Source organism: Sorex araneus, chromosome 4 (genome assembly GCF_027595985.1).
Source record: "Sorex araneus isolate mSorAra2 chromosome 4, mSorAra2.pri, whole genome shotgun sequence".
Classification (NCBI taxonomy): domain Eukaryota; kingdom Metazoa; phylum Chordata; class Mammalia; order Eulipotyphla; family Soricidae; genus Sorex; species Sorex araneus.
Window position 1 is genome coordinate 98,669,023 of NC_073305.1, and position 24,515 is coordinate 98,693,537.

The 24,515-nt window shown below is 38.6% G+C and overlaps 1 protein-coding gene across 1 annotated transcript in view; it reads left to right on the top strand.

Moving 5' to 3' along the window:
• The window catches only part of COL19A1 (collagen type XIX alpha 1 chain), a 383,293-nt gene that overhangs the window by 353,348 nt on the left and 5,430 nt on the right, over positions 1 to 24,515 (top strand). The window contains exons 45-49 of the mRNA XM_004605970.2: positions 1,153 to 1,188; positions 1,309 to 1,353; positions 3,941 to 4,111; positions 6,009 to 6,075; positions 19,045 to 19,173. Of these exons, the coding sequence (XP_004606027.2) occupies positions 1,153 to 1,188; positions 1,309 to 1,353; positions 3,941 to 4,111; positions 6,009 to 6,075; positions 19,045 to 19,173 (448 nt within the window). The remainder of the gene's footprint in view (positions 1 to 1,152; positions 1,189 to 1,308; positions 1,354 to 3,940; positions 4,112 to 6,008; positions 6,076 to 19,044; positions 19,174 to 24,515) is intronic.

Sequence of the window (24,515 nt, forward strand, 5' to 3'; positions counted from 1 at the left end):
AATTTCTTTTATTCTATTGTTACCAAAACATGGATTATATTTTTACAGTAGATTTATCTTCTTTTATTCTAGTGACATGAATGTTTCTCTCATAGTCTCTCCTTAATCAGCTTTATCTTTGTTTTTTTGTGTTTCTGGATATAATAAATTCTTTGATCCATACATTTCAGATAATGTTCTTAGTTAAAGTACTCGAGATAATTCCCAGGATGTTTCACAGAGGTTTGGAGACTTTGCTTGGCTTATCAACTGTGACAGATTTTAGTGTAATTTATAGCAGTGAAAACATGCAGTCGTCTGCAGTTCTAGCCTCTCAGCATCCGTCCCAGTGCAATGTAAGTCTCCTAGGCTTTGCAGGGAGTGTGTCCACGCAATTGCCTGCTAGCTAAGAAATCATTTCCCTCGCCTTGATCTCCCTCTTCAAATCAAATCTCAAAAACACATCTAAACACATCTGCTGCTGGACTCCAGCTATTTGATTTGACCCCAAGTGCTTTTCCTTCTTACATCTTCCTGCCAATAGTTCTCCCAGAGTTATAAATCTCTGGGCAGGACTGGGCTTTATTACCAACTCTTGAACTGCCTTGTAAAGTTCAAGAAACTTACAGTTTTCTAATAAAAAGCTACTGTTTAATACTCTCAAAAACTACAATTACAGATTTTTCCCTATCTTTTCGTATTTTCAACTGAAAATAACAATTGTTCTCTAGCTGATAGTTTATTTCATAGTAGGATCATGTTCTGGCCATGTTATGAAATTTCCCCAGCAGCAACTGAGACCACTTGCTGAGAATGAGTCTCTTTGCTGGAAAACATTTTAGAAGGTAACAATAAGTGCCACGCACCCACCACCAAGCTCCTGGGGGCACTTTATTATTGCTCAGAAAGTACCTAATAGAATAAGTAAAGAAAATAACCCTTTGACTATTTACAAAGACATAGGCATTTTTCTGTTATTTCACTAAATTCTTGGTTTTAAGACCATTATTTTTTTCATTATATATGTGAAGAAGTCAATTTTATGAAATTTTAGTAAATTGCCTGAAGTAAATGTGATTAAGTTCTTAAAACTCTTAAAACTTTACCATTTGTTGTGTTTCATGATGTCTATTCATGCAGAATTATAAAATGTAATCATTTTTGTCTTTCTAGGGAATAAATGGAAAAGATGGATTGCCCGGTGCTCAGGTACAGAAAATATCATTTAAAATACTCTTTTGCAAAACTGCTTTCCAGAATATCTGATTAAACAGACTGATGAATGAACTTGAGGAGCAGACACTTTCATTGTTTACATCTGTTTTTCAGGGTATCCTGGGTAAGCCTGGAGACAGAGGCCCCAAAGGAGAACGTGTATGTATAGTTCTATTGTGATCCTAGTTTCAGTCCATCATGTCATTTAATCACACAATTATGTGTGGAAAGCACTATAAATCTCAGTGTGAAAAGCTTAGGTTGTGTGTGAGGTGTATGTGTTGCAAGAGTGTCACTAGGTGCAAAATAAAAAATTAAAGGACATGGTAGCAAGTCATGTAACAGGTGGCCCTACATAGTTGTCCTTTTGTAGACACATTGCTGCTCACCCATCATCTATGTTTTTCTTCAGCTTTCTTGGGTTTATCCCACCCCCACCAGCACTGTTGATATTTGGGGAGAAAGTTCTCTGATGTAGGTGCCAGTCCTGCACAACAGGCTGATGAGCAGCATCGCTGGCCTTATCCTCTAGATGCTGCAGCAGCACTCTGTCCCCAACTGTAACAATGAAACTGTGCCCAGACATCTTCAAATGCTTCCCGGGGAACAACCTGCTTGCTAACCCCTGACTCAGTGGAATACTAAGTTGAGTAAAAGGGATCATGTGAGCAGCTAGAGAAGAGCACTACACTTGATCTTAGCCAAAAGGCCAAGAAGCGATTAGAGAAAAGGAGAATGAATACAAAACAAAGTTAAAGTTACTAAATTCTGGTTTTATATGTATGCTTTGATTTGCTTAGTTATTGGCATCCTTACTGTAATTCCCATAATTTTCCTTAATCAATCTTAAAATGTTCTTGGAGAAGTAATTTTTATCATGACATATTGCACAAGCCTGTGAAACTTGAGTTTCAGTGAAATTCTAGTCAGTCAAACTCAGTGCAATTCTAGTAAGGCCTATTAGTGTATGAAGCTACATATGGTATGCAATAGTATACAAAGTGTACGTGATATATACATGGGTGCATACATATTGGCAATATAAAGTTTGCTAGTTTTCACCTATTATTGCACTCAAATCCATGCTAGATGAAGCAAATATGAGAACAGGAATAATAATAAATTAGAATAAAGAAAAAATGATAAATTATAACAAAGAAAATCTGTCTTATTTGATAACAAAGATAACCATTCATTGATATTTTGAACACTGAATATATTTCCTTCACTCCCATTCCTTGGGCTTAATATATACATACATTTAATGTGTCATTGTAACTCAATATATAGTTTGTTAAAAATGGGTTCATGCTATTTTGTAAACTAATATTTTACTTAACAATTATTATTAACAATAATAATGTTATTATTTATTATAATCCATTTATATCAATAAATATGGTTAATGCATTAACCTTTTTTGAGGAGCCATAGGAATCCTCCCAAGCCGTGCCCAGGAATCCTGGGTCCCACTAGCATTTCTCAGCCAACTGGGTCAGCAATTCAGTGCAAGGGCCTGAGGTGCTGCTTGGGTCTTGCAGTGCCATGGATAACTTAAGACACCCGAGAAGTGCTCAGCAGCCTTACGGCCACACTCAGTAATGATGGGGGACCTCCATTGCTGCACCTGTCTATGTTCAAGGGATCATGGGGTGCTGGGGATTGAACCTATGTCAGGTGTAGGCCTAGGATATGTACTAACCACTATACTGTTTGCAGTCCCTTTAATGGAAATATATTATTCCACAGTTTAGATACATCTTTTTCACTTAGATAATCTTTCTGATATTTAAGCACTTACCATTTTTCATAAGATACATCCTTACGCTTTTCTTTGTTTGCTTGTTTGTTTTTTGCTTTTTGGGTCACACCTGGCAGTGCACAAGGGTTACTTCTGGCTCATGCACTAAGGAATTACTCCTGGCGGTGTTCAGGGGACCATATGGGATGCTGGGAATTGAACCCGGGTCGGCCTTGTGCAAGGCACGTGCAAGCCCTACCCGCTGTGCTATTGCTCCATCCCCCCACATCCTTATGCTTAAATTACAAAAAGTTTTAGTATGTTAAATGTATGCTAATTTTTTTTGCAAATGATCAAAGTATTAGTCAAAATGTGCTAGCATTGTGTGTGTGTGCGTGCATGTGTGTGTGTGTATGTGTAGTACGGGGAATCAACACAGTCTCACAGATATAGCAAGACATATACTCTACTACTGAACCATATCCCTGGTTCTGACTTTTGTTTTTGTTGTTTTTATTTATCTCCGATGTTTCTCTGAATGAGTTAGGTCTATGTATTTGTATGCAGTGATACAATACAGACAGTAGCTCTTTCTAATTACTTGTTTGTCTTCATTATTTTATAAGTCAACAGAAATAGAACTATTTTCAGAGTAGTCACAAATAAGAAAATAATATAATGTAGTATAGAACCTCCTCTGTATGTCACTTCATTGTATTTCATGTAAACATTCTACTCTACAAACCAAATACACCAACTTCTATAACTAATGTTTGTAACTAACATGGTTCCAAGCATTTTCCTTGCATTCATTCATTTTTCTAGGCATCACCCCACTTTGTGGATATTAATTGCTAATTTGGGGGGGAGAAGAAGTTAAAGCACCAAATTTAAATCACTTATCCAATGCCTCACAGCTCATAAGTGTGCGAGTATAAGCCTTTGCACTTAATCATGTTTGATTCTAGAAGAGATCATGTTTTAATCATTGATTTTTCTTAACAGGGTGACCAGGGAATTCCAGGCGACAGAGGCTCACAAGGTGAAAGGGGGAAACCAGGCCTCCCAGGCGTAAAGGGAGCCATAGGCCCTATGGGGCCACCAGGAAACAAAGGCTCAGTGGGATCCCCCGGACACCAAGGTCCTCCAGGCCACCCAGGAGTCCCTGGCCTGCCGGTGAGTAGTAGCCTTGCTGATAGACATGTGTCCCTTTCATAGTGAAAGTGTCATAATGTTTTCTAGATAAACAAAGTGAACTTAAACTGGTGTCCGTGATATAAGCCAAAGTTGTAATTCACTTTAAGCTCCTTTGACCCTCCAACCAGATCCTCTGCTGAGCACTTACCACTTCTTACATCTCTGGATCTTCCTAACTTGCTCATGATGACATATTCCCTTTCTATTCAACTTTTACAAATACAGAAATAGACTGACTTGCCTGATGTCAGAGATATTTGGGAGGTCTGACTGACTCCAAAGTCTTGTTCTTAAGTCTTGTTTCTTTATACCACTTGGAAAACACTTCCGTAAGACTTCTTCCAGTTAACATATCTGCCCAGACTAGTACTTTAAAGTGGGCCAGTTGGACAAAGAAAGAGTGTTTGGATAAGGAAAACCTTGTCTTTAATAAAATCTTCATGGTAAAGGATTATTCCCCAGATAAATTCAATCTGAAAATATCCATGTTAGGAAGAAAGGAACAAGAGACTTACAATGAGTCTAGAGTCTTAAGAACATACTTTCTTGAGAAAATCAGATAATACCAGACAGGACCAAATTGGACCTTCCTACAGTACTTATGCTTTCTTCTTTAATTTTCTCACTCTCCAAAAACAACGGTTAGGTAAAGCCAGTATAGTGAGCTTTCAGTGTTATATCAATAACTAGTATTCATTACATTAAATATATTTATCCCATACACAGTTAAAAGCAAAATATTGATATATGGCATTTTAACTAACCTGCCCTATAACAATCACCACTCTATGAACTCATTATTTTGTCTATTTAATTTTGGGCCACTCTGATTATAATAGCATTAATGTCTTTGGTACTGGACATATACCCCTGTATAATCACCACCAAACACAAAGAAGAGTAATACAATACTTAGGAATATAAACCATTATGAAAAGTTATAGCTTGCTTTAAAAAAATCTCAAGATATTCTCTTGCATGCTGCTGATCCTGATTTGATCTCAGGTACCACTGAGCACCACCAGGGTAGATCCCTGAGCACAGAGTTAAAAGTTAATACTGAGCACTGTCAATTAAAACACAAAAAGAAAAAAATTCAAATGGTATGGTGATATTTGTAATGTTAGAATTTTTTGTCAAAGTGTTAAAAATTTGCCAGACATCATTTTACCTATACTTCCCTTTACCAGCTAAAACGTTGTCCATTACAGAGAGATAGTACAGAGGTTAGGGATTATGCTCCTCCTTTGCATGCAGCTGACCCTGATTTGACCCCTGGCACTTCACATCTTTCCCCAAACACAACTGGGGTGAAGGAGGGGAGAAAATGCTCCTGAGCACAGATCCAGGAATAGCCCCTGGGCACCACTGGGTATGGACCCCAAACAAAAAACAAATAAAAAGTCAACATTAGGGATCTAGTCACTTCAGAAGCTAGTAACTTTAGGACTAGCCATGTGGTAGAGCATAATTTGAACATATGAGACCCTTGGCTTGGTCTCCAGCAAAGAAAAAGAATAGAAGTTAGTGCCTGGGGTTCTACATCATGATAATACTACAAATTCTGTAGCTTCAGGATATAAATAGGAAATGCCTTTCCTTGCTGTATAAAACCATCCTCTTTATTCCATAGAAAATTGTTCATTTTTCAGTTTATGTTTCTATTTCATAGTGTTTAAAGCAATTATGCCTCTAACTTATTCCTAGAATTTTATCAAAACAAAAGGTACTTACTGCTTAAAATAGTGCATTTCTAAGAACATTTTGCTTGATGTATGAAACTCTATGGAAGTTTCTTGTATGCACACCAACCCAGTATTTCTGGGATTTTTTTATTCATCTGGACTATATATAACATCATTATTTCATTCTTTAGGCTGATGCAGTTTCATTTGAAGAAATAAAGAAGTATATTAATCAAGAAGTTCTAAGGATTTTTGAAGGTTAGATTTATTTCATAAACATTTCTGAATTTCTCACCAATTGCTTCCTCCTATCCACAGTGGATCACTGTATCACTGTCATCCCGTTGCTCATGGATTTGCTCGAGTGGGCACCAGTAGCGTCTCCATTGTGAGACTTGCTGTTACTGTTTTGGCATATCAAATAGGCCACGGGTAGCTTGCCAGGCTTTGCCATGCAGGCGAGATACTCTCGGTAGCTTGCCAGGCTGTCCAAAAGGGGTGGAGGAATCAAACCCGGGTCGGCCGCTATGGATAATTCCATAAATTAGATTCTTTTCTTAAAATATGGTCACACAACTTCAAAGGAAACCCACCTGAGAATGGGGATACTTGGTTTGATATGAAAGATTTCCTATGCTGTGATAAACTGTTCTCCCTATAACTTCCTCTCTTTATTGCTGATCTGTTAAGCAGTACAGATAACATGGCTTTCTTCTTGTTTGTTTGTATTTTTGGTTTTGTTTTGATTTAGGGCCACACCAGGCAGTTCTCAAGGGTTACTTCTCACTCTGCACTCAGAAATTACTCATGGTGGTGCTTGGGGGACCATATGGGAGGCTAGGAATTCAACCCTGGTCAGCCACTACCCTCTATACTATCTCTCCGACCTAATCTTTCTTATTCACTGGACAGCCCTCAGAATATTTTTCAGTCTGGGGTCAAACTGATGGTGCAGCAGTTAGGCCACTTGCCTTGCACTCAACCAACTGAATTTGGTCCTTAGCATCCCATATTGTCCCCTGGGCACCACCAGGAGTGATTCCTGAGAGCAAAGCCAGGAGTAAGCCCTGAGCACCACCAGGTATGGCTCATAAATAAAATAAACAGACAAACAAAAAAATCTTTCAATCTTCATGGGTCAGCCACCATTGCCTCCCACCCCTAGCCAAATTCACTTGACATCCTTTTGTTTGTGACCAATGAGCTAAAAATGGCTTTATTTTCTCTTTCTCTGAGAAGTATGAGTGCTAAACATATTTAGTGCTTTATTTTATTATTCCTTGATCTTCCCAAGCAGTGCTCAGGAATTCAGGTCTAGTGCATGTTTGGTGTTTGCTCTATTCACTATTTGGTCTCTTGGTCAAAGAGTGACTAGTCTCCTTGTGTTATGGCTTTTTTTTAACCAAAAGAATATTCCATAATAGGGGAAATTCTGTTTTGAAATTCTAACAGGTGAGATTCTAATTTGTGTCCATAAATATTAATCGGAGCACAGTCACACTTACTCTTTTCTGCATTTTCTCTGATTATTTTAAACTGTAGTAGCAAATTTAGACACTTGTAACAGACTACCTATTTATGTCCTTAAAATCATTAAATATTTGCTCTCCAAAACTTTGTAAGGAAAGTTTTCTGACATTTGATATAAATATTTTAATAACAGCCTACGATAACATTAAAAAAATAACTCATGGGATTCTGTTGATTCATTTTAAGGTATCAATTAGCCATCAACCATGCATTTTACTTACACAAACTTTCTAAAAAAAGAAAGAAAAAAGTGTTTTTCTTTGTCCATTTCAAAGATCTAAGTGTGTGATATTTTTGTTTCTTTCTTGATAAATTTCTAGTGATTCTTGTATCTATGTGGTACAACTTTGAAGTGTGTGTATACATATAGAGAGACACATGCAGATATACACACATACACACATATGTTTTTTTCTAAATCATCTTCAAATATCATATTACAAAATCACCTCTAAATTTTATAAACTATGTCATTGTGGTTGTTGATAGAAATGTTGACTAAAGAAGAGATGAGGTGGGGCTGGAGTACAACGGAGAGGGTTCTTGCCTTGCAGATGTTTGGTCCCTGGGACCCCATATGGTCCCACAGACCTGGCAGGAATAATCCCTACATGCAGAGCTAGGAGCCCTGAGCACCTCTGGGTGGGGCCCAAAACAAAACAAAAAAACAAAAAAGAAGAGATATGTCAAGGATTAGACATTTGTGAATTGCTATTGTATTTCTTCTGTGCTCTTATTTAGTGAGCTCTGAATGCATATAGCTGTCTTAAAATCTGCCATAATATTTTTTATCCATACACAGAATATAATATGTCTTTGTCAAATAATTTGCTAAAATTGGATCACTCCCCGCAACTGTGAGCTTTAAAAAATAGGATTTGTCACACGATTTGGACACTAAATATAGAGCATAGGGACTTCAGTAATAAAATAGAAAAAAAGAAAGATTTATCATCTAGCATGTTGAGATTTTAATTCACCTTAATCTCTACTCTCTTCACCATTCTCTGGCATGATGGTTTATTAATAAAATTGACCACTTTTTCCTTTTTTTTCTTTTTTCTTTTTTTTAAAATTTATTGAATCACTGTGAGAGCAGTTACAAAGTTTTCAGGTTTAAGTCTCGGTCATACAATGATGAAACATCCATGCCTCCACCAGTGCACATTTTCCACCGCCAAAAATCCCAGTATACCCCCCATCCCACACCCTCCGCTTACCTGTGTGGCAGATAATTTCCACATTACTCTCTCTACTTTGATTACATTCAATATTTCGACACCAGGCCCACCATTGTTATTTGAGATTTTCCCCCAACACTTAGATCTACCGAAAAGGCAACATTAGACACTTTGTTTCTAATGCTATTCATATGCATTGAATAGCATATGATGTCACTGCAGACAGGGGAGGAAGGGCCAGCTCCACCCCCATCCCATGAGGCCCCACATGCCTTGTCACTGCCGACTCAAGCCTGTCTGTCCTTTGGCCTCTGGAAGATGGTGGCCCCCGAGTCGCCGGGAGGATAAGGCAGTGGATCGTCACCTTTTCCCACCTGGGGTGTCCCAGTGCTGAAAACCTAATGCGGAGTCTGGACTCATTTCTGCCCAAAGCCACTGGGTTCGGAGATTTGTTTCTGAGACTGGGATCATGGCCATTAAGCAACTTGATCAGGAGCCCTTGACCACTTTTCCTTGAGCTACCAGTTTTTGAAATTTTATTGGGGCTCTTAAATTTATAAATCTTTTATTTCTTCTTCGGGTCACACCCTGCTATGCACAGGGGTCACTCCTGGCTCTGCACTCAGGAATTACCCATGGCATTCTCAGGGGACCATATGAGATGCTGGGAATTGAACACTTGTGCAAGGCAAACATGTTACCCGCTGTGCTATTGCTCCAGCCCCTCTTTTATTTCTTTAACCCTTGGCTTCAGCATCACAGAATAGACTTGAAACGAACTTCTCCCAACAAGCATACTCAAATGATAACTGAAAAATAGAAAAAAGTGTCATGCTTCCAGAGGAACACAAGAATATAGAGATATAGGGGTCTGGCATGATAGAATAGGGGGTAGGTCACTTGCCTTGCATGCGACAGACCTGGGTTTGATCTGCTGCATCCTTGGGGTCCCTGCACCCACTAAACATAATTTGTGAGTGCAGAGCCCTGAACACTGCTGGGTATGACCCAAAATCAGAGAGAGAGAGAGAGAGAGAGAGAGAAATATAGGCAGGACCAGCTGATTTGCAGGACTCAAAAAAATGAAGATTTTTTTGATCCGGATTAAATGAAATGAAGACCTGGATTAATATGTTAATATATACCTATGGACATATGTATATATAATATATATAATTAAATTTTTCATTAATATATTTTAGGACAACCATATGGATTCAGAGCTCACTAATCAAGAGTGTAGAGAAATACAATAACATTTACAAATGTTTAATCCTTGACACATCTCTTCATTTTTTCTATTTTTGTTCTTGGGTCACATATATACATATATAGATAGATAGATTTTTAGTGTGATCTTATATATATGTATATGTATACATATATATCACTGTATCACTGTATCACTGTCATCCCGTTGCTCATCTATTTGCTCGAGTGGGCACTAGTAATGTCTTCATTGTGAGACTTGCTGTTACTGTTTTTGGCATATCGAATATGCCACAGGTAGCTTGCCAGGCTCTGCCATGCAGGCGGGATACTCTTGGTACCTTGCCGGGCTCTCTGAGAGGGACAGAGGAATCGAACCTGGGTCAGCCACGTGCAAGGCAAACGCCCTACCCGCTGTGCTATGCTCCAAACACAGCACTGTAGGGCATTATTTCTTCTGTGCACATGACCTCGGCACAAAGAGCATAAGCCTGGTGAAGGCCCTGGACACAGAGGGCTTAGAATCTCAGCATTTATGCCTGCAGTGCCCCATAGTCATGAAAATAAAAATATTGAGTAAATTAAATACAACAAAAATTAAACTTTTAGATTATAAGACTGTGGCTACCAGAATGGAAAGGGAAAGGTGGGAGTGAATTGGTAAGTCAGTTAACCACACAAATAAAAATTGTATCATATTTAAGATGCTTAATTATTGCTATGACACCACCCTATTATACTTTACACCACCATTCAGGATGAATTTACTAATTATGCAAGAAGGTATATGGACACACATCAGGCAAAAATCTTAAGAACATATCTTGGTTCTTAAGATAAAATTGGAATCAAAAAGTCATTCTCACAACTATCGGAATAAAAGGAAGGATAGAGCAAAAAGCCTTTGAACCATTATTTCTGCCGCAAGATTTAAAGTCTCTGGGGGCCAGAGCGATAGCACAGCGGGTAGGGCGTTTGCCTTGCACGCGGCCGACCCGGGTTCGATCCCTGGCATCCCATATGGTCCCCCAAGCACTGCCAGGAGTAATTCCTGAGTGCAAAGCCAGGAGTAACCCCTGAGCATCGCTGGGTGTGACCCAAAAAGCAAAAAAAATAAAATTTAAAGTCTCTGGAAAAGCTCCTTTATCCATGTATGATTTCTCCTTCCTATGTATTTCACATACTATAAGGGAATATAGATGAATATGTGTTATCCTGTCATCTTAAATTGAGGTTGTAATATATCTTGCACTTCTACAACTAATAAACTAATTTATTATCAATATAAATATTTGTATATATGCATATCCTTGATAAATACACATATTGTATATATAAATAGTTTTTAAAATATTTTCCTGGGACTAGAGAGGTAGTACAGAGGAGAAGGTGCTTGCTTTGCATGCAGCCAACCCAGGTTCTAGCCCCAGCACCCATTGTGGTCTCCCAAGCCCTACCAAGAGTGACCCCTGAGTGCAGAACCGGGGATCCCTGAGCACCACTGGTTGTGGCCCAAAATAGCAAACAAAATTTTTCCTTAGAATACTCTCATTTTTTTCCAATTTGCTTTTTTATTTTCTTTCATTCTTTTTTCACAATTTTCCCAGAGCCAATAATATCTGTTTGTTCATATACAAAAAATTAACATTAAATACCGAAAACTTTGAGGGAATGGTGACATTTTCCAAAGAAGAACTTCATTATAGGGTAGTCAAGCTGGGGTTTTTAATTGATTTCACTGTTGTCAAGTCTTCTTTTCTTCTGGTCAGCTTTCCCAGAGGAAACACTGCCATTTTCTGCCTGATTGCCAGCTTTTGGAGAAGTGAAATATGAAAGAAGACTTGGGAGCAAAGCAGTAAATGCTAAATCTCCTTGTTTTCTGCAGGAAAACCAAAGACTCACTGGAGTCTTGGTTTATTATCAATGGTAAATAGAAACAATCTATTTACCATTCCAATAATTAAACTTTAGGGTTTTTTCCTAGGATCAGGTGGTGACAACTACTCAGTTGAATAGAGAACAGAATTTTCTAAAACTTCTTCAATTGACTTTAAACAGTTCTTCTTATTTTAATCCCCCCCCCTTAGCCTCATTTCCTAATGTAATTAATACTGGTAATTTCTCGGCTGTTTAAGGATTTTTCAGCTTTAATTGGCTTGTTTTTCAGTTTCTAATACGAAGATTTGGCTTTATTAAATAGGCTAAGTCATCTGTCACTCAGCCATTTATCTACTTTCAAAGTTTGTTATGGTCTCCTTCAATTCATATTCTCTAGTCTTATAATTTTAAGGCTTTTAAAATATCTCACTATAGTTTTGCAAGCATTCCAGAGGGAATTAAAGCAGATTCATGATTTGTTTGATCCAAACTACCATGATTACCTACAGTGACATTTACTACCATGATTATCCACAGTGACATATCAAAACAACATACTAACAAAGGTGGCAAAGGATTAGGTCAGTGATAAAATATGGCAGTCGTACTGGGACATAATTAGCCATAAAATAATTATAAATATTCCAATTGGTGTTACTGAATTTATAGTTAAAATAAAACTATGGAATAATTATCAAGATATGACGGAAATTGATCTTTTTATGTTTTTACCCTTTAGTAGATCTGTATTAACGTTTCTCACATTTAAGATATATTTATATGTATATATGTGTGTGGGGTGTGTGGGGTGTGTGTGTGTGTGTGTGTGTGTGTATGTGTGTATATGGAAAACCCCTAGAATAGTGGACCTAAAGTGTGATTACAAACTATATTAGTAAGCCTATGAGTAAAAGTTCTTTAACCTTAAGGTTAAGAGGTAGCAATATTACCAAGGATATGACTGGTTTCTCCAGGGAAATACTCATTAACTGCTTTCTGCTTCCATAATGGGATAAAAATGACAATAAGTTGAAATTGGACCCCAAACAGGGTCAATTAAACGTTTTAATGGGCATTCAGAGAAAAATATGAATTTCTGGCTGTTACAGTGTTTACAAATTCTATCTGTGAAAGAGAAGGCAGACATAGGCCAGATGACATTAAAAGTCCTTACCTTCTCCATATAGTATAGTTTATCATCACATTAATATTAATGTTGCCATTATATTAATGATCCCAGTTCTCTAAGGAAGCCAAGACAATGATCTCATTTGTTAGGATGACTGCTGTGGGTCTGCTTTGGCAGATGGAATGTGTGTATTTGGTTTATGCCATCGTCTATTTGAACACTTTAGTTTCCTGCCTCATTAGAAAGCTTAGTTTAATTGACCAAAGATCTCTAAAAGACAGAGGAAAGGCAATTAAGAGTACAGATCTTTACAGTTTATTTAGAGGCTCAGGAGCATATTATTTTAAATTATAGAGCATTAGAATGGGGTTTAGTAGAAGTAATTTCTCTTATGCTAAATACTACTTTTGAGTGTATCCGAAAACTAGATAATTTAGAGCTAAACGCAATTATTTAAAATTATTTTTGTCTTGCTAAGAATATGAAAAATCCCCCGAAGCAAATTATTTGTAAATTCAATTCATACGTTAAGAAGGAGACTCTAGTACTGTGAATATTTGTGTCTAGACACTGAAGTATTAAAAACGAGGCATCTCAAATTAACAAAAACTGTTCTAACAAAACATGAAATAGGGACTGGAGCAATAGTACAGTGGATAAGGTACTTGCTTTGCATATAGCGTACCTTAGTTTGATCCCTTCTGTCCCATATGGTCCCCTGAGCACAGGCAGGACTAATTCCTGAGTGTAGAGCCAGGAGTAACCTCTGAGCACCACCAGGTGTGGCCCCAAAACAAAAAATTAATTAATAATTAATTATTAATTAATTAAGCAAAATGTGCATTTTTGAGTTGTGATAGTTGTATCTCATATTTGTTTATAAAACACCTAGTTTGTAATTAATATACTAAATATATCCTATCAATATTCATTATGATAATTTACAAAACAATATATGTTAATTACAAATTTGTTTAATTTTGCATGTTACTAGAAAAAAACATATTAGCATTAACTGACCATGGCTTAGGATAATCAGATAACGACCATTTTATGGGAAGGCCAACAATATATTACTCCTAGGGTTGATTCATACTCATTGGTCTCCCAGCAACAATGTCCATCGCTCAGCAGTATGAGACTGATTCCACAGACAGTGTGATGTTTGAGTTTGCTTGTTGTGTGGCCAGAAAATGTGAATGTAAAATAATACTCTTTGATAGTACTGCACTATAACACTGTTGTCCCGTTGTTCATCAAGTTGCTCGAGCGGGCACCAGTAACGTCTCCATTGTGAGACTTGTTACTGTTTTTGGCATATCGAATACGCCACAAGTAGCTTGTCAGGCTTTACTGGCAGGATACTCTCTGTAGCTTGTCAGGCTCTCCAAGAATGATAGAGGAATCGAACCCAGGTGGGCCGCGTGCAAGCAAATGTCCTACCTGCTGTGCTATCCCTCCAGTCGATTCTTTGATAATTACCGTAATAATCCACATTTGTTGGTATTTCCCCCTTCATAATAATTTTCATAAATTCAAAAATAATCACATGAAAAGATAGATATATAATCTAGTGTGAATTTTGTGGTGACCCTTTTGTCACTAAGTATGGAGGTATATACCTTGATGTTTACAGGGGAAACATTTGCTAACCTAACTCTCAGATACAGAACTTTTGGCACCTACCAACCCCATGGTAGCAATTGGAATGACTCCTAGGAATGAGTCTGCTGCACTAACCAGCCTGATAGGAGTAACTGTTCATAGGGCTCGTTTTCTGAAGCAAAGTACTGTTTGGGGTATTAATTCTCGGCCTCCCTAAGCATGCTGTAAAACTATTCAAAAAGTAGCTCAGCAAATTTTGTTCATGGAAATGCTGTGCCCAATCACGTTCTGCTTTAAAGGTTACAACAAATACAGAGGAATTAAAAAGGGCAAAAACAAATCACAAGGCCTTTTCCACACTGAAAGACTGTGTTCTCTCTTGAGCATATATCTCTTACTCTCCTCACATTTATCTCAGTAAATTTCTTTAAATAAAATAAAACTATTTCACTCCACTAAAAAGATCAAAAGACGTCAAAAGATCATGTGGCTGCCCACCAACAAGATGGTCAGACTTCTTTGTCAAAACCCTGAATGAACGATTTGAGGCTCTTCCTGTTCCTGGAGCTAGCAGATATCATTGGGCTACACTAGCATGCGACAGGGACAAATGGAGACATTACTGGAGCCCACTTGAGCAAATCAGAGATCAAGGGGATGACAAGTGATACAAGTGATGAAAAGATCAAAAATGTGTAGTACTTATTTTTAAGAATACTACAATCAATCTATAACAAAGATTCATTAAAAATCTGTCACTGTCCTCACTGTCATCACTGTCGTCCCATTGCTCATCGATTTGCTCAAGTGGGCACCAGTAAAGTCTCTATTGTGAGACCTATTGTTACTGTTTTTGGCATATCGAATATGCCACGGGTAGCTTGCCAGGCTCTGCCATGCAGGCGGGATACTCTCTGTAGCTTGCTGGGCTCTCTGAGAGGGATGGAGGAATCAAACCTGGGTCGGCCGCGTGCAAGGCAAATGCCCTACCCGCTGTACTATAGCTCCAGCCCTTGAAATAAATAAAAATTAATACAGATTTTTCAATTGCCTTGAAAATCTATTAATTTTTATTTATTTACTAAGTTCTATTTATTAGATATTTTTAAATCTTATATATGTTTAAATAAACCTGCCTTTGCAGCTTAAATTAACTAAACTAAGTGAAAAGATTAGAGAATATTGAAATAACTCTTTATAAAGTCTGTATAATTTGGAAGCTATAGTTTCTAGGTTGCGTCTGTCATTTCACCCTCACTTGCAAATGAAGCACTAAATTTATTAGGAAGAACATATCTGAAATATTTATATGCACCAAACATGCTGAAATATTTATATTAAATAATCATTTCTTATTTGAGAGTGAATATATTTTTGAAAAACTGTGTGCTCTAGTTTTACAAATAAAATCATTGAACTTATAGTTTTAAAAATATAGGAAAGTGAAAAGTAGAAATGATATAGTTAACTTTTTTGTCATGGTAAGGACATGGCCTTCTTAATTTTCTATTTTAAATTTCACTATGAATGTTTGATATGTTAAATGTAAGATAAACCAAGCCAGTTTAAATGCTAATTAAATTACAGTAATTATAATACGCTTTAGATGAAAATACATTAATGATTTTATCACACTTAAATCTTATTCATGAAATATGAGCTACACTTTAAGGTAAAATTTAACTGAACAATGACCTATATGGGTTAATAACTAAGGATTCTATAATTCATGGTTAACATATAATTATCCCACAATGCAATTTTTCAGTGTAATTTTGGAACAATTATTTTTAAAAAGTAATTCTGAGAATGTTCTTTGTAACAGATTTCTAGTCATTAAATAAGAAACTTATAACAGTAGATAATCATTATAGTGTATGGGACTTATAAAGACTCAGATAGTCATTCTTACTAAAATGGAACTCTTAGAGGGAAAGAAGGAAAGTGCCTGCCATTGAACTCTAGAGCAGACTGGGGAGAGAGGGCTGGCAGGAGGGAAACTGGGGTCATTGGTGGTGGGAAATAGTGGCAGGATGGGTTTTATATCATTGTATGACAGAAACCTGATCATGAACAGCTTTGTAACTATGTATTTCATGGTGACTCAATTTACAACAATTTAAAAAATTTTTTAAATTAAAAAAATAAAATAAAATGGATCCCTTTTAGGCTCTCTCAGATTTCTGAAGAAGAGCACTAAAATAGGGCCCTAATTACAGAGGATGGTTTTTCTTTCAATGAATAATATCTGATTTATTTAGCGCAAAATTTATTTGGGGAAAATATTTTATATGTTGCTTTTTACATTTTCTTTTAACAGTCTCACTTTTACATCCCTTGAATTTTATGAGTTAATAATACAAATGTCCTGCAATCTATACTCATCTAAATTCACTGTGGACTCATTAATAAGAGGCTAAGTAAAAGTAGTAAAAGTTGTGTATCAACAGTGCCACCTCTAAAGAGACTTTCATGGCCTCATGACCTCTCTCCCCTTGAGGAAGCACCTTTAACGGGTCTTTGCTTCTCTCCTTAATTACCTTCTTTTGGACCATATGTTAGGTTTCCAGCAGTTTGGTGAAAGAACAAAAGGACCAATAACAGTGATGTTCCCTGAAAAGGCAGCAGTGCTTTTTCTCAAAGTGACTTGATTCATTGCTTGTTCAGCTTATAAAGGTCACATTATTGACATCACTTTTTGACTTTTTAACATTTTAAATCATTTTTCAGTGTCCTGTAACATGTGTCTGTAGATTCAAAGTTTTCTTTAGGTTCACACACACACACACACACACAAAATGAATAGAATAATTTTCTGTTTTCACTGTCTAAATTTGAAGTCCAACAGAATCCTGTTCATCTGCACCAATGCTAAATTATTTTTTGAACAAATGAGACCTATTTCCTGCTAAGCCATGAAAGAATAATGTAACCCATTGGAAATGGAACCAGAAAAAGAAATGAATACTATTGAGGGCTTACAATAATAACTTCTCTCTTAAAAGCAAATATTAGATATGGACAAAATACAATATGTGACTTTTCTAAAGATGAAACAATGAAAACAGTGGATTCTTAGTGAATATGAAACCAGTGGTCATCTTTTTAGTAAATAAAACTACTCACTATGCGATTTTGCTCAGGGATAAATGCTATTTATCTATTGCTCCACAGTGAATATAGCTCAAAAATTTGTTGTTTTGAAATACAAATAATTGTTTTCTACTTCACATATTTTGTGAGTCAAAGATGGAGAATTGCCTTGGTATGTGGTTGTAACTTGGGGTCTATATAATGAATGTGAGGTCTGGGTGTTAGCTGGGACTGCAATCATCTGAAAGCCTGACTGCACAGAGAATCAACTTTCAATCTAATGTTCATAGCTATTGGCAGGTGCCTGTAGTGAGTCCCCATATGGATTCATCCTCAGGAATTCTTGAGTGTCCTCACCTTTGTGGTATCTGGCTTCCCCCAGAATAAGAGAGAGGGGAGCCAGGAATCCACAGTGCCTGCTGCCTTTTTCAATTTAGTAATCCTTGTTGCACACTGTCGTTCTGATGTTTTTCCTATTTATTTAAAGCAAAAAAAAGAAAGTCCAACCCACATTTAAAGATAGGTAAATAAGTTCTACCTTTGAAAGGGAGGATCCAGAAATTTATGAATATATTTTAAATCACCACACGTATATTTACATATATTTACAACTTTGTTGGAAAGTGGTTCTAAATTTATTTTTTAAACCACTTTTTAGTATGAGCCTTACTTCTCTCCAAAATCATTAGCAGAGGTTAATTAGGTCCCAGGCTATATGTCCACGGGACTTGAAACACATCTGAAGCACTGAAAGTTCACTGACCCTCTGATAGACACAGATGGTCAACAGTATGGTCAAACAACTCTGTGCAATTTTTTTAGTTGACCAAAAAACAAAACCCTCTCAAATAAACCAGAAAGAAAACATAAACAGGGGCTGGAGAGATAGCACAGCGGGTAGGGCGTTTGCCTTGCACGCGGCCGACCCGGGTTCAAATCCCAGCATCCCATATGGTCCCCTGAGCACGGCCAGGGGTAATTCCTGAGTGCAGAGCCAGGAATAACCCCTGTGCATTGCCAGGTGTGACCCAAAAAGAAAAAAAAAAAAGAAAACATAAACACCATATGATTTTGCTTACATGTGTTATATAGGAAAAGAACAGATGAACTAAGTTCTTGGGCTATAAAGTCAGGTAGTGGCTACAGAAGGGAAGGGTTAAGGGTCAACTATGTAGTGAGGAGTAAAATGGAATTTCCAGTGAAATTAGTGTAGTATATACAGATGGTGATTTGTAATAACACACGCCTTCAGATAAAATGCTATATAGCAGCATTATTTCAGGAAGAAATTATTAATTAAAAAGCCAGCTATTCAACCAATTGGTAAAGTAGATGTAGTAAAATTCAAAACTGATTCCTGATTTCAATAAAAATATTTTTGTAGGGGGCTGGAGAGATAGCACAGTAGGTAGGGCGTTTGCCTTGCATGCAGCTGACCCGGTTCGATTCTCAGCATCCCATATGGTCCCCCGAGCACCACAGGGAGTAATTCCTGGGTGCATGAGCCAGGAGTAACCCCTGTGCATCACCAGAAGTGACCCAATAAAAAAGCAAAAAAAAAAATTGTAACGAGATATTTCCTTTTCCATTTCATAAATGAAGAGAGGATGGCTGTGTTCCTGTCTCAGCTCAAGCTGCCAGCGGCAATGTTGTCTGCACAAGCTCAGGGGAGGCCTGGCCCACCAGGAAAGGATGGGCTTCCTGGACCACCAGGAGACCCGGGACCCCAAGGTAAGTTGTTAGTACAGAATTTTTTAGTACTATAACTCTGAGAATTTAGAGCATGCTAACTGTAGTTAAGGCCCTATGGCATATATAAAGAATATATGTATATGTATATATATACACACATATATATGGGTAAACATGTGTATATATAATTATTTGATACAGGCTATCTTAATATTTAATATCCTAAAGCCAATTTGGGGTGCTCTTGGGCCACACTTGACAATACTAAGGACTTTCTCCTGGCTCTGTGCTTAGGGATCACTCCTGGCAGTGATGAGGGGGGCTGTATCAGGTGCTGGGAAACAGAACCTGGGTTGGCTACATGTAGGCAAACACCCTACCCACTGTACTGTTACTCTGGCCCACAAAAGTCAATTTTTCACTTTACCTAATTCAAATTTAAAACAGAACGATAATCTACTGATCAGAATATATTCTCATGGGGTTGAAGAATGTATTCTTATAGTATATAATGTATATAGCATTGTAGCACCGTCGTCCCATTGCTCATCGATTTGCTCGAGCAGGCACCAGTAACACCTCCATTGTGAGACTTGTTGTTATTGTTTTTGGCCTATCAAATACTCCACGAATACCTTGCCAGGCTCTACCAGCGGGATACTCTCGGTAGCTTTCCGGGATCTCTGAGAGGGATGGAAGAATCAAACCCAGGTCAGCTGTGCACAAGGCAAATGCCTACCCGCTGTGCTATATAATGTATACAATGTATTCTTATAGTATATATGGTATATAATAGTATACTATAATGGGCCTCATTCCCCTGACCCTGAATGCGACAAGGACAAAATGGAGACGTTACTGGCACCCTCTCAAGCAAATAGATGAGCAACAGGACGGCAGTGATACAGTGATTCTTATAGTAGGTAGGGCACTTACCTTGCAAACAGCAGACCAAGGTTCAATCCCTGGCAGCATATATGGTCCCTCAAGCCAGGAGTGATCCCTGAGCACTGCTGGATGTGTCCTCCTCAGAAATAACCAAAATGTATCCTAGTAATATTTGTTAAAACAACATTCACATGTATATGGCAGTACTCAGGCTTAATACTGGCTCAGAGTTCAGAGATCATTCCTGGTGGGGGTGCGGGGACCATTGTAGTGCCAGGAAATCAAACCCAGGTTGGCCACAATCAAGGCAAGTGCTCTCCTCGCTGTACTCTCTCCAGCCCCTGAAACAAAATTATGAAAATTTTAGAACGTGTCTCCTTCTGATAGAGCTTAAAGATGAAAGCTTTGTAGTTGTTGTTTCTTTGGACAAGGGTGGGGCAAAGAGGGCAATAGAGGGCACATATTTGGCAATACTTAGGGGTTACTCCTGGCTCTACATTCAGGAATCACTCTTGGTAGGCTCAGAGGACTATATGGAGTATGAGGAAATGAACTTGGATCAGTTGTATGCAAATCAAGCTCCCTACAAACTGTACTATTGCACCAGCCCCTATAACTTTTGAATTTGAAATACTCATAATATGGTTTCTAAAAGTTTGCTAAGAAAACTTGGCTTAAATTGGTGAGGAAAGAGAATTGATCCCCTGATGACAACATGACAAGAAGACACAATTCCAGATATAGTTTCACCCTTACATTAAGCTTGTAAGTCTGTTTTGTTTGTTTGTTTGTTTGTTTCTTATTTTAGAATAAGGTTTAAAATCAGTGAAGGAGTCAAATAGACCCTGGGTTACAAGATCCACAAGTCTAAGGAGGAATAATTAAATCCACTGATCACCAATCTTAAAATATAAGACTATGGAAACTTTGTGTTACCACAGAGGAACTCAAGGGTTCTCCTTAGCATGATCAAGAGCATGGGTGCTGTAATGTTGTATATGTGAAACCGTGCCATAAACAGCTAACCAAAGTGCCTAAAATAGTTTTAAGAAGAAAAAGACATGAAAGCACTTAGCAGCAGAGAATTATTTTTCATTTACAAGTTCACTTTTCTTCCACCTGCTTCTCTGCACCTGAGCCGTGTTTTCCATAAGAAGTGGCCCAGGTCCCCTAACATCCTGTCTCCAGCTGAAAGAGTAACCACCATGTTCAGTCCTGAGTTCTCAGCGACACTCACTACCAACAAGGCACTTGGTTTATAGCTTCTCAGTGTAAGGCAACCTCAGTGACATCACTTGTTTATCTGACCTAAACAGGATATTGTACCTTTTCTTTAGATCATAGAGAGGTTTGATGACATTGTTGGAAGATGGCTGGAAGAAAAGTTGTAGATTCAGGTGTAGGCTTCTGTGCGGATGTTATTGTAGGAAGGGACTTAATTTTTTTGCTCTACTAGTTGAGTCTATCCTAAAGTCAGTGTATATGAGACTGGCACAAAGAATTTGAAAGTCCATCTAAAGATGTATGGTAGCTTGGGGTCCAGGAAATACTAGAAACATACACCTCCCACATGAGATCCACAAACAGCTCTGGATAGCCCTGGTGTTCCCCAACACCCTATATCTTGATCTGCACCATACTCTCATGCCATCAAATTAAACCACCTGCGTTGGTCAGGAGTTGCTGGAGCCACTCTCTGGACCTCCCTGAGAACGACTGTGGAGCTCCTCTCCAAAAGAGATGAGTATGGAAGATGTGTGCTGAAAGTAGACTAAGGACCAAACATGACAGCCTCTTAGTATCTGCATTGCAAACCATAATGCCCAAAACTAGAGAGACTAAGAAGGAAATTGTCTGCAATGGAGGCAGGGGGTGGGGTGGGGTGGGGCTGGTGGGATGGGTACTGGGAACATTGTTGGTGGAAAATGTGCACTGGTGGAGGGATCATTGTATGACTGAAACTCAGTCATGAAAGCTTTGTAACTATGTCTACAGTGATTCAATAAGAAAATTAAAAAATTTTAAAAATTTTTTAAACTAAAACAAAAAAGATATGTGAGGGTTCAAATCATGTGAAGGATACGGATAGATAACACAGGTAGGAAAACCCTTGAGCAGATGCAGCAGCATCAAGTTCAAGCATAGAAACCTTGAACAATCAGCTGCAGTCTATGAAGAAAAGAATGGAAGAACAGGAATTATCAGGCTGGAGTGATAGCACAGCGGGTAGGGCGTTTGCCTTGCACGCGGCCGACCCGGGTTCGATTCCTAGCATCCTATATGGTCCCCTGAGCACAGCCAGGGGTAATTCCTGAGTGAAGAGCCAGGAGTGACCCCTGAGCATTGCTGGGTATGACCCAAAAAGAAAAAAAAAAGAACAGGAATTATCAAGGAAAATTGTTCTGAACTGAAACCACCTGTTCACACCAGCAGACCTCTTCAGAGATGCTGCTAGACAGCGCTCAGACAGAGGTGGTACTGAGTGTTGTGCAGCTTTGGAGACAAGACTTCTATCCTTCCTATTTTCGCCCTCCCTTTTCAAGGAATTTCTACTAGCTGCTATCTGCTTGTTCTGCCTACTTTTGCATTATTACTCCTTAGAGGACTTCCTGAATTTGAAAGACTTCCCCATATGACCTTCATTTACTCTCTTAAACCACAGTTGTGTAAAATTGACAAAACCTTTGCCTCATCACAGAAGTCTGACAGCTGATACATAGCTTGATGATAACTCAGGTTTCGCCTCAAGGTTTGCTTGACAACCCCATTTTATGATTTGTTACATTTACTAGAAAGGCAGCAGAAAAATATCATCATCATCATCATCATCATCATCATCATCATCATCCCGTTGATCATCGAATTTCTCAAGTGGTCTCAGTAACGTCTCCATTTATCCTAGCCCTGAGATTTTAGAAGCCTCTCTTTACTCGTCCTTCCCAACAGTGCCGCATTGGAGGCTCTTTCAGGGTCAGGAGAATGAGACCCAGCATTGTTACTGGTTTTGGCATATGAATATGCCATGGGGAGTTTGCGAGGCTCTTATGTGGGCAGGAAACTCTCTGTAGCTTGCCAGGCTCTCCCAGAGGGAGAACTAAGCCTTAAGATGTCATGCAGCTGCAAAGCAGTTTTATTGTCTCTGGATGTTGGCCATTGGTGGGATTACATGGTGCTGGGGGCAGTCCCTGGGTGTGACCACCTAGCTACTGGAAAAAATGGAATCTGGGCAAAAGAGGCCCAGTCCTGATCCAAGCAGACTTGAAGGTCTTAGCCCCGGGTACCACACACCTGGGTTCCTCTGCCAGTACCTTCTTGCATGAGGCTTGTCCGGAACATGTAGAGAGGGGCCTTGAGTATGGTTGTGGCTAGGCTCCGGAGGTCTTCGGCCATGGGAGCTCTGCTCTGGGCGGGGAGGGAAACTGAAGCCCACCCCCTTCGAGGGGCTTCGGGGAAGACAGCCATGTGCACAGGCAAGAGACTCCCTGCTGGTCCGAATGCAGTGGTGTTTACAATTAATTGATCACAGCCAGTTACAGCAGAAAAATATAACTTGTAAAATAAGGAATTTGTGTTTCAGGAATATTTGTGTACTTAGAAATCAGGCCAACTGATCAATCCTGTTTAAAGTAAACAAGGCTTTTTGTTTTTTTTTTGTTTTTTTTTTTGCTTTTTGCGTCACACCCGGCAATGCACAGGGGTTACTTCTGGCTCTGCACTCAGGAATTACCCCTGGCGGTGCTCAGGGGACCATATGGGATGCTGGGAATCAAACCCGGGTTCAAACGCCCTACCCGCTGTGCCATTGTTCCAGCCTCCTAAAGTCAAGAGGATTCTTAGAATCAAAAGGAAACCCAGGGACTGCCATTTCATTTTTGGTTCCTCCCCCAGAGTTCCCAAGAATGGAATGGTTTTTCTCGGCTAGACAAAGAGATGTGAAATCCTCAAAAGAGAAAATTATGCATGTAATTCCAAAGCTTTGCTCTGTTGGATTTAAAAGGTTTTTTTTCAAAAGGCAAGAGGAAAAATTTTACAGAAAACTATTATGCCAGTAAGCATGCAAGAGGACTGGCTGGATAACTTCTCTTCCTGACACAGCACGACTTTGTTTGAGAAGGGGGTAGAAGTGAAGAAGGCAGCAGGGACGGGAAAGGAGCCTTCTGCTCACTCAGTCTGTCTGTAGTGACTCTTCTGAAATCTCTGACAGATTTCTTTCCAGTGCCTATCAGGAAAGAGATTCTTTTTCATTAGGAATGAAGTAGTTTGATTTGAAATATGCCCTCTGGAATGAGTCCTTTATTATCTCAGGGAAGAACAATCAACCATTCCTTCTGCCTCTCCAGAGGCGCAGGAAACATGCAGAGTAAAAAAGAAAGTGATGGAGACTGAGTGTCAGTGTCAGCCTTGCGTGCTGGAAGCAGGGTGCTGCTTCTCTCCAAAAGAAGTCAGCAAAATTGGGGCTGGAGCAATAGCACAGGAGGTAGGATGTTTGCCTT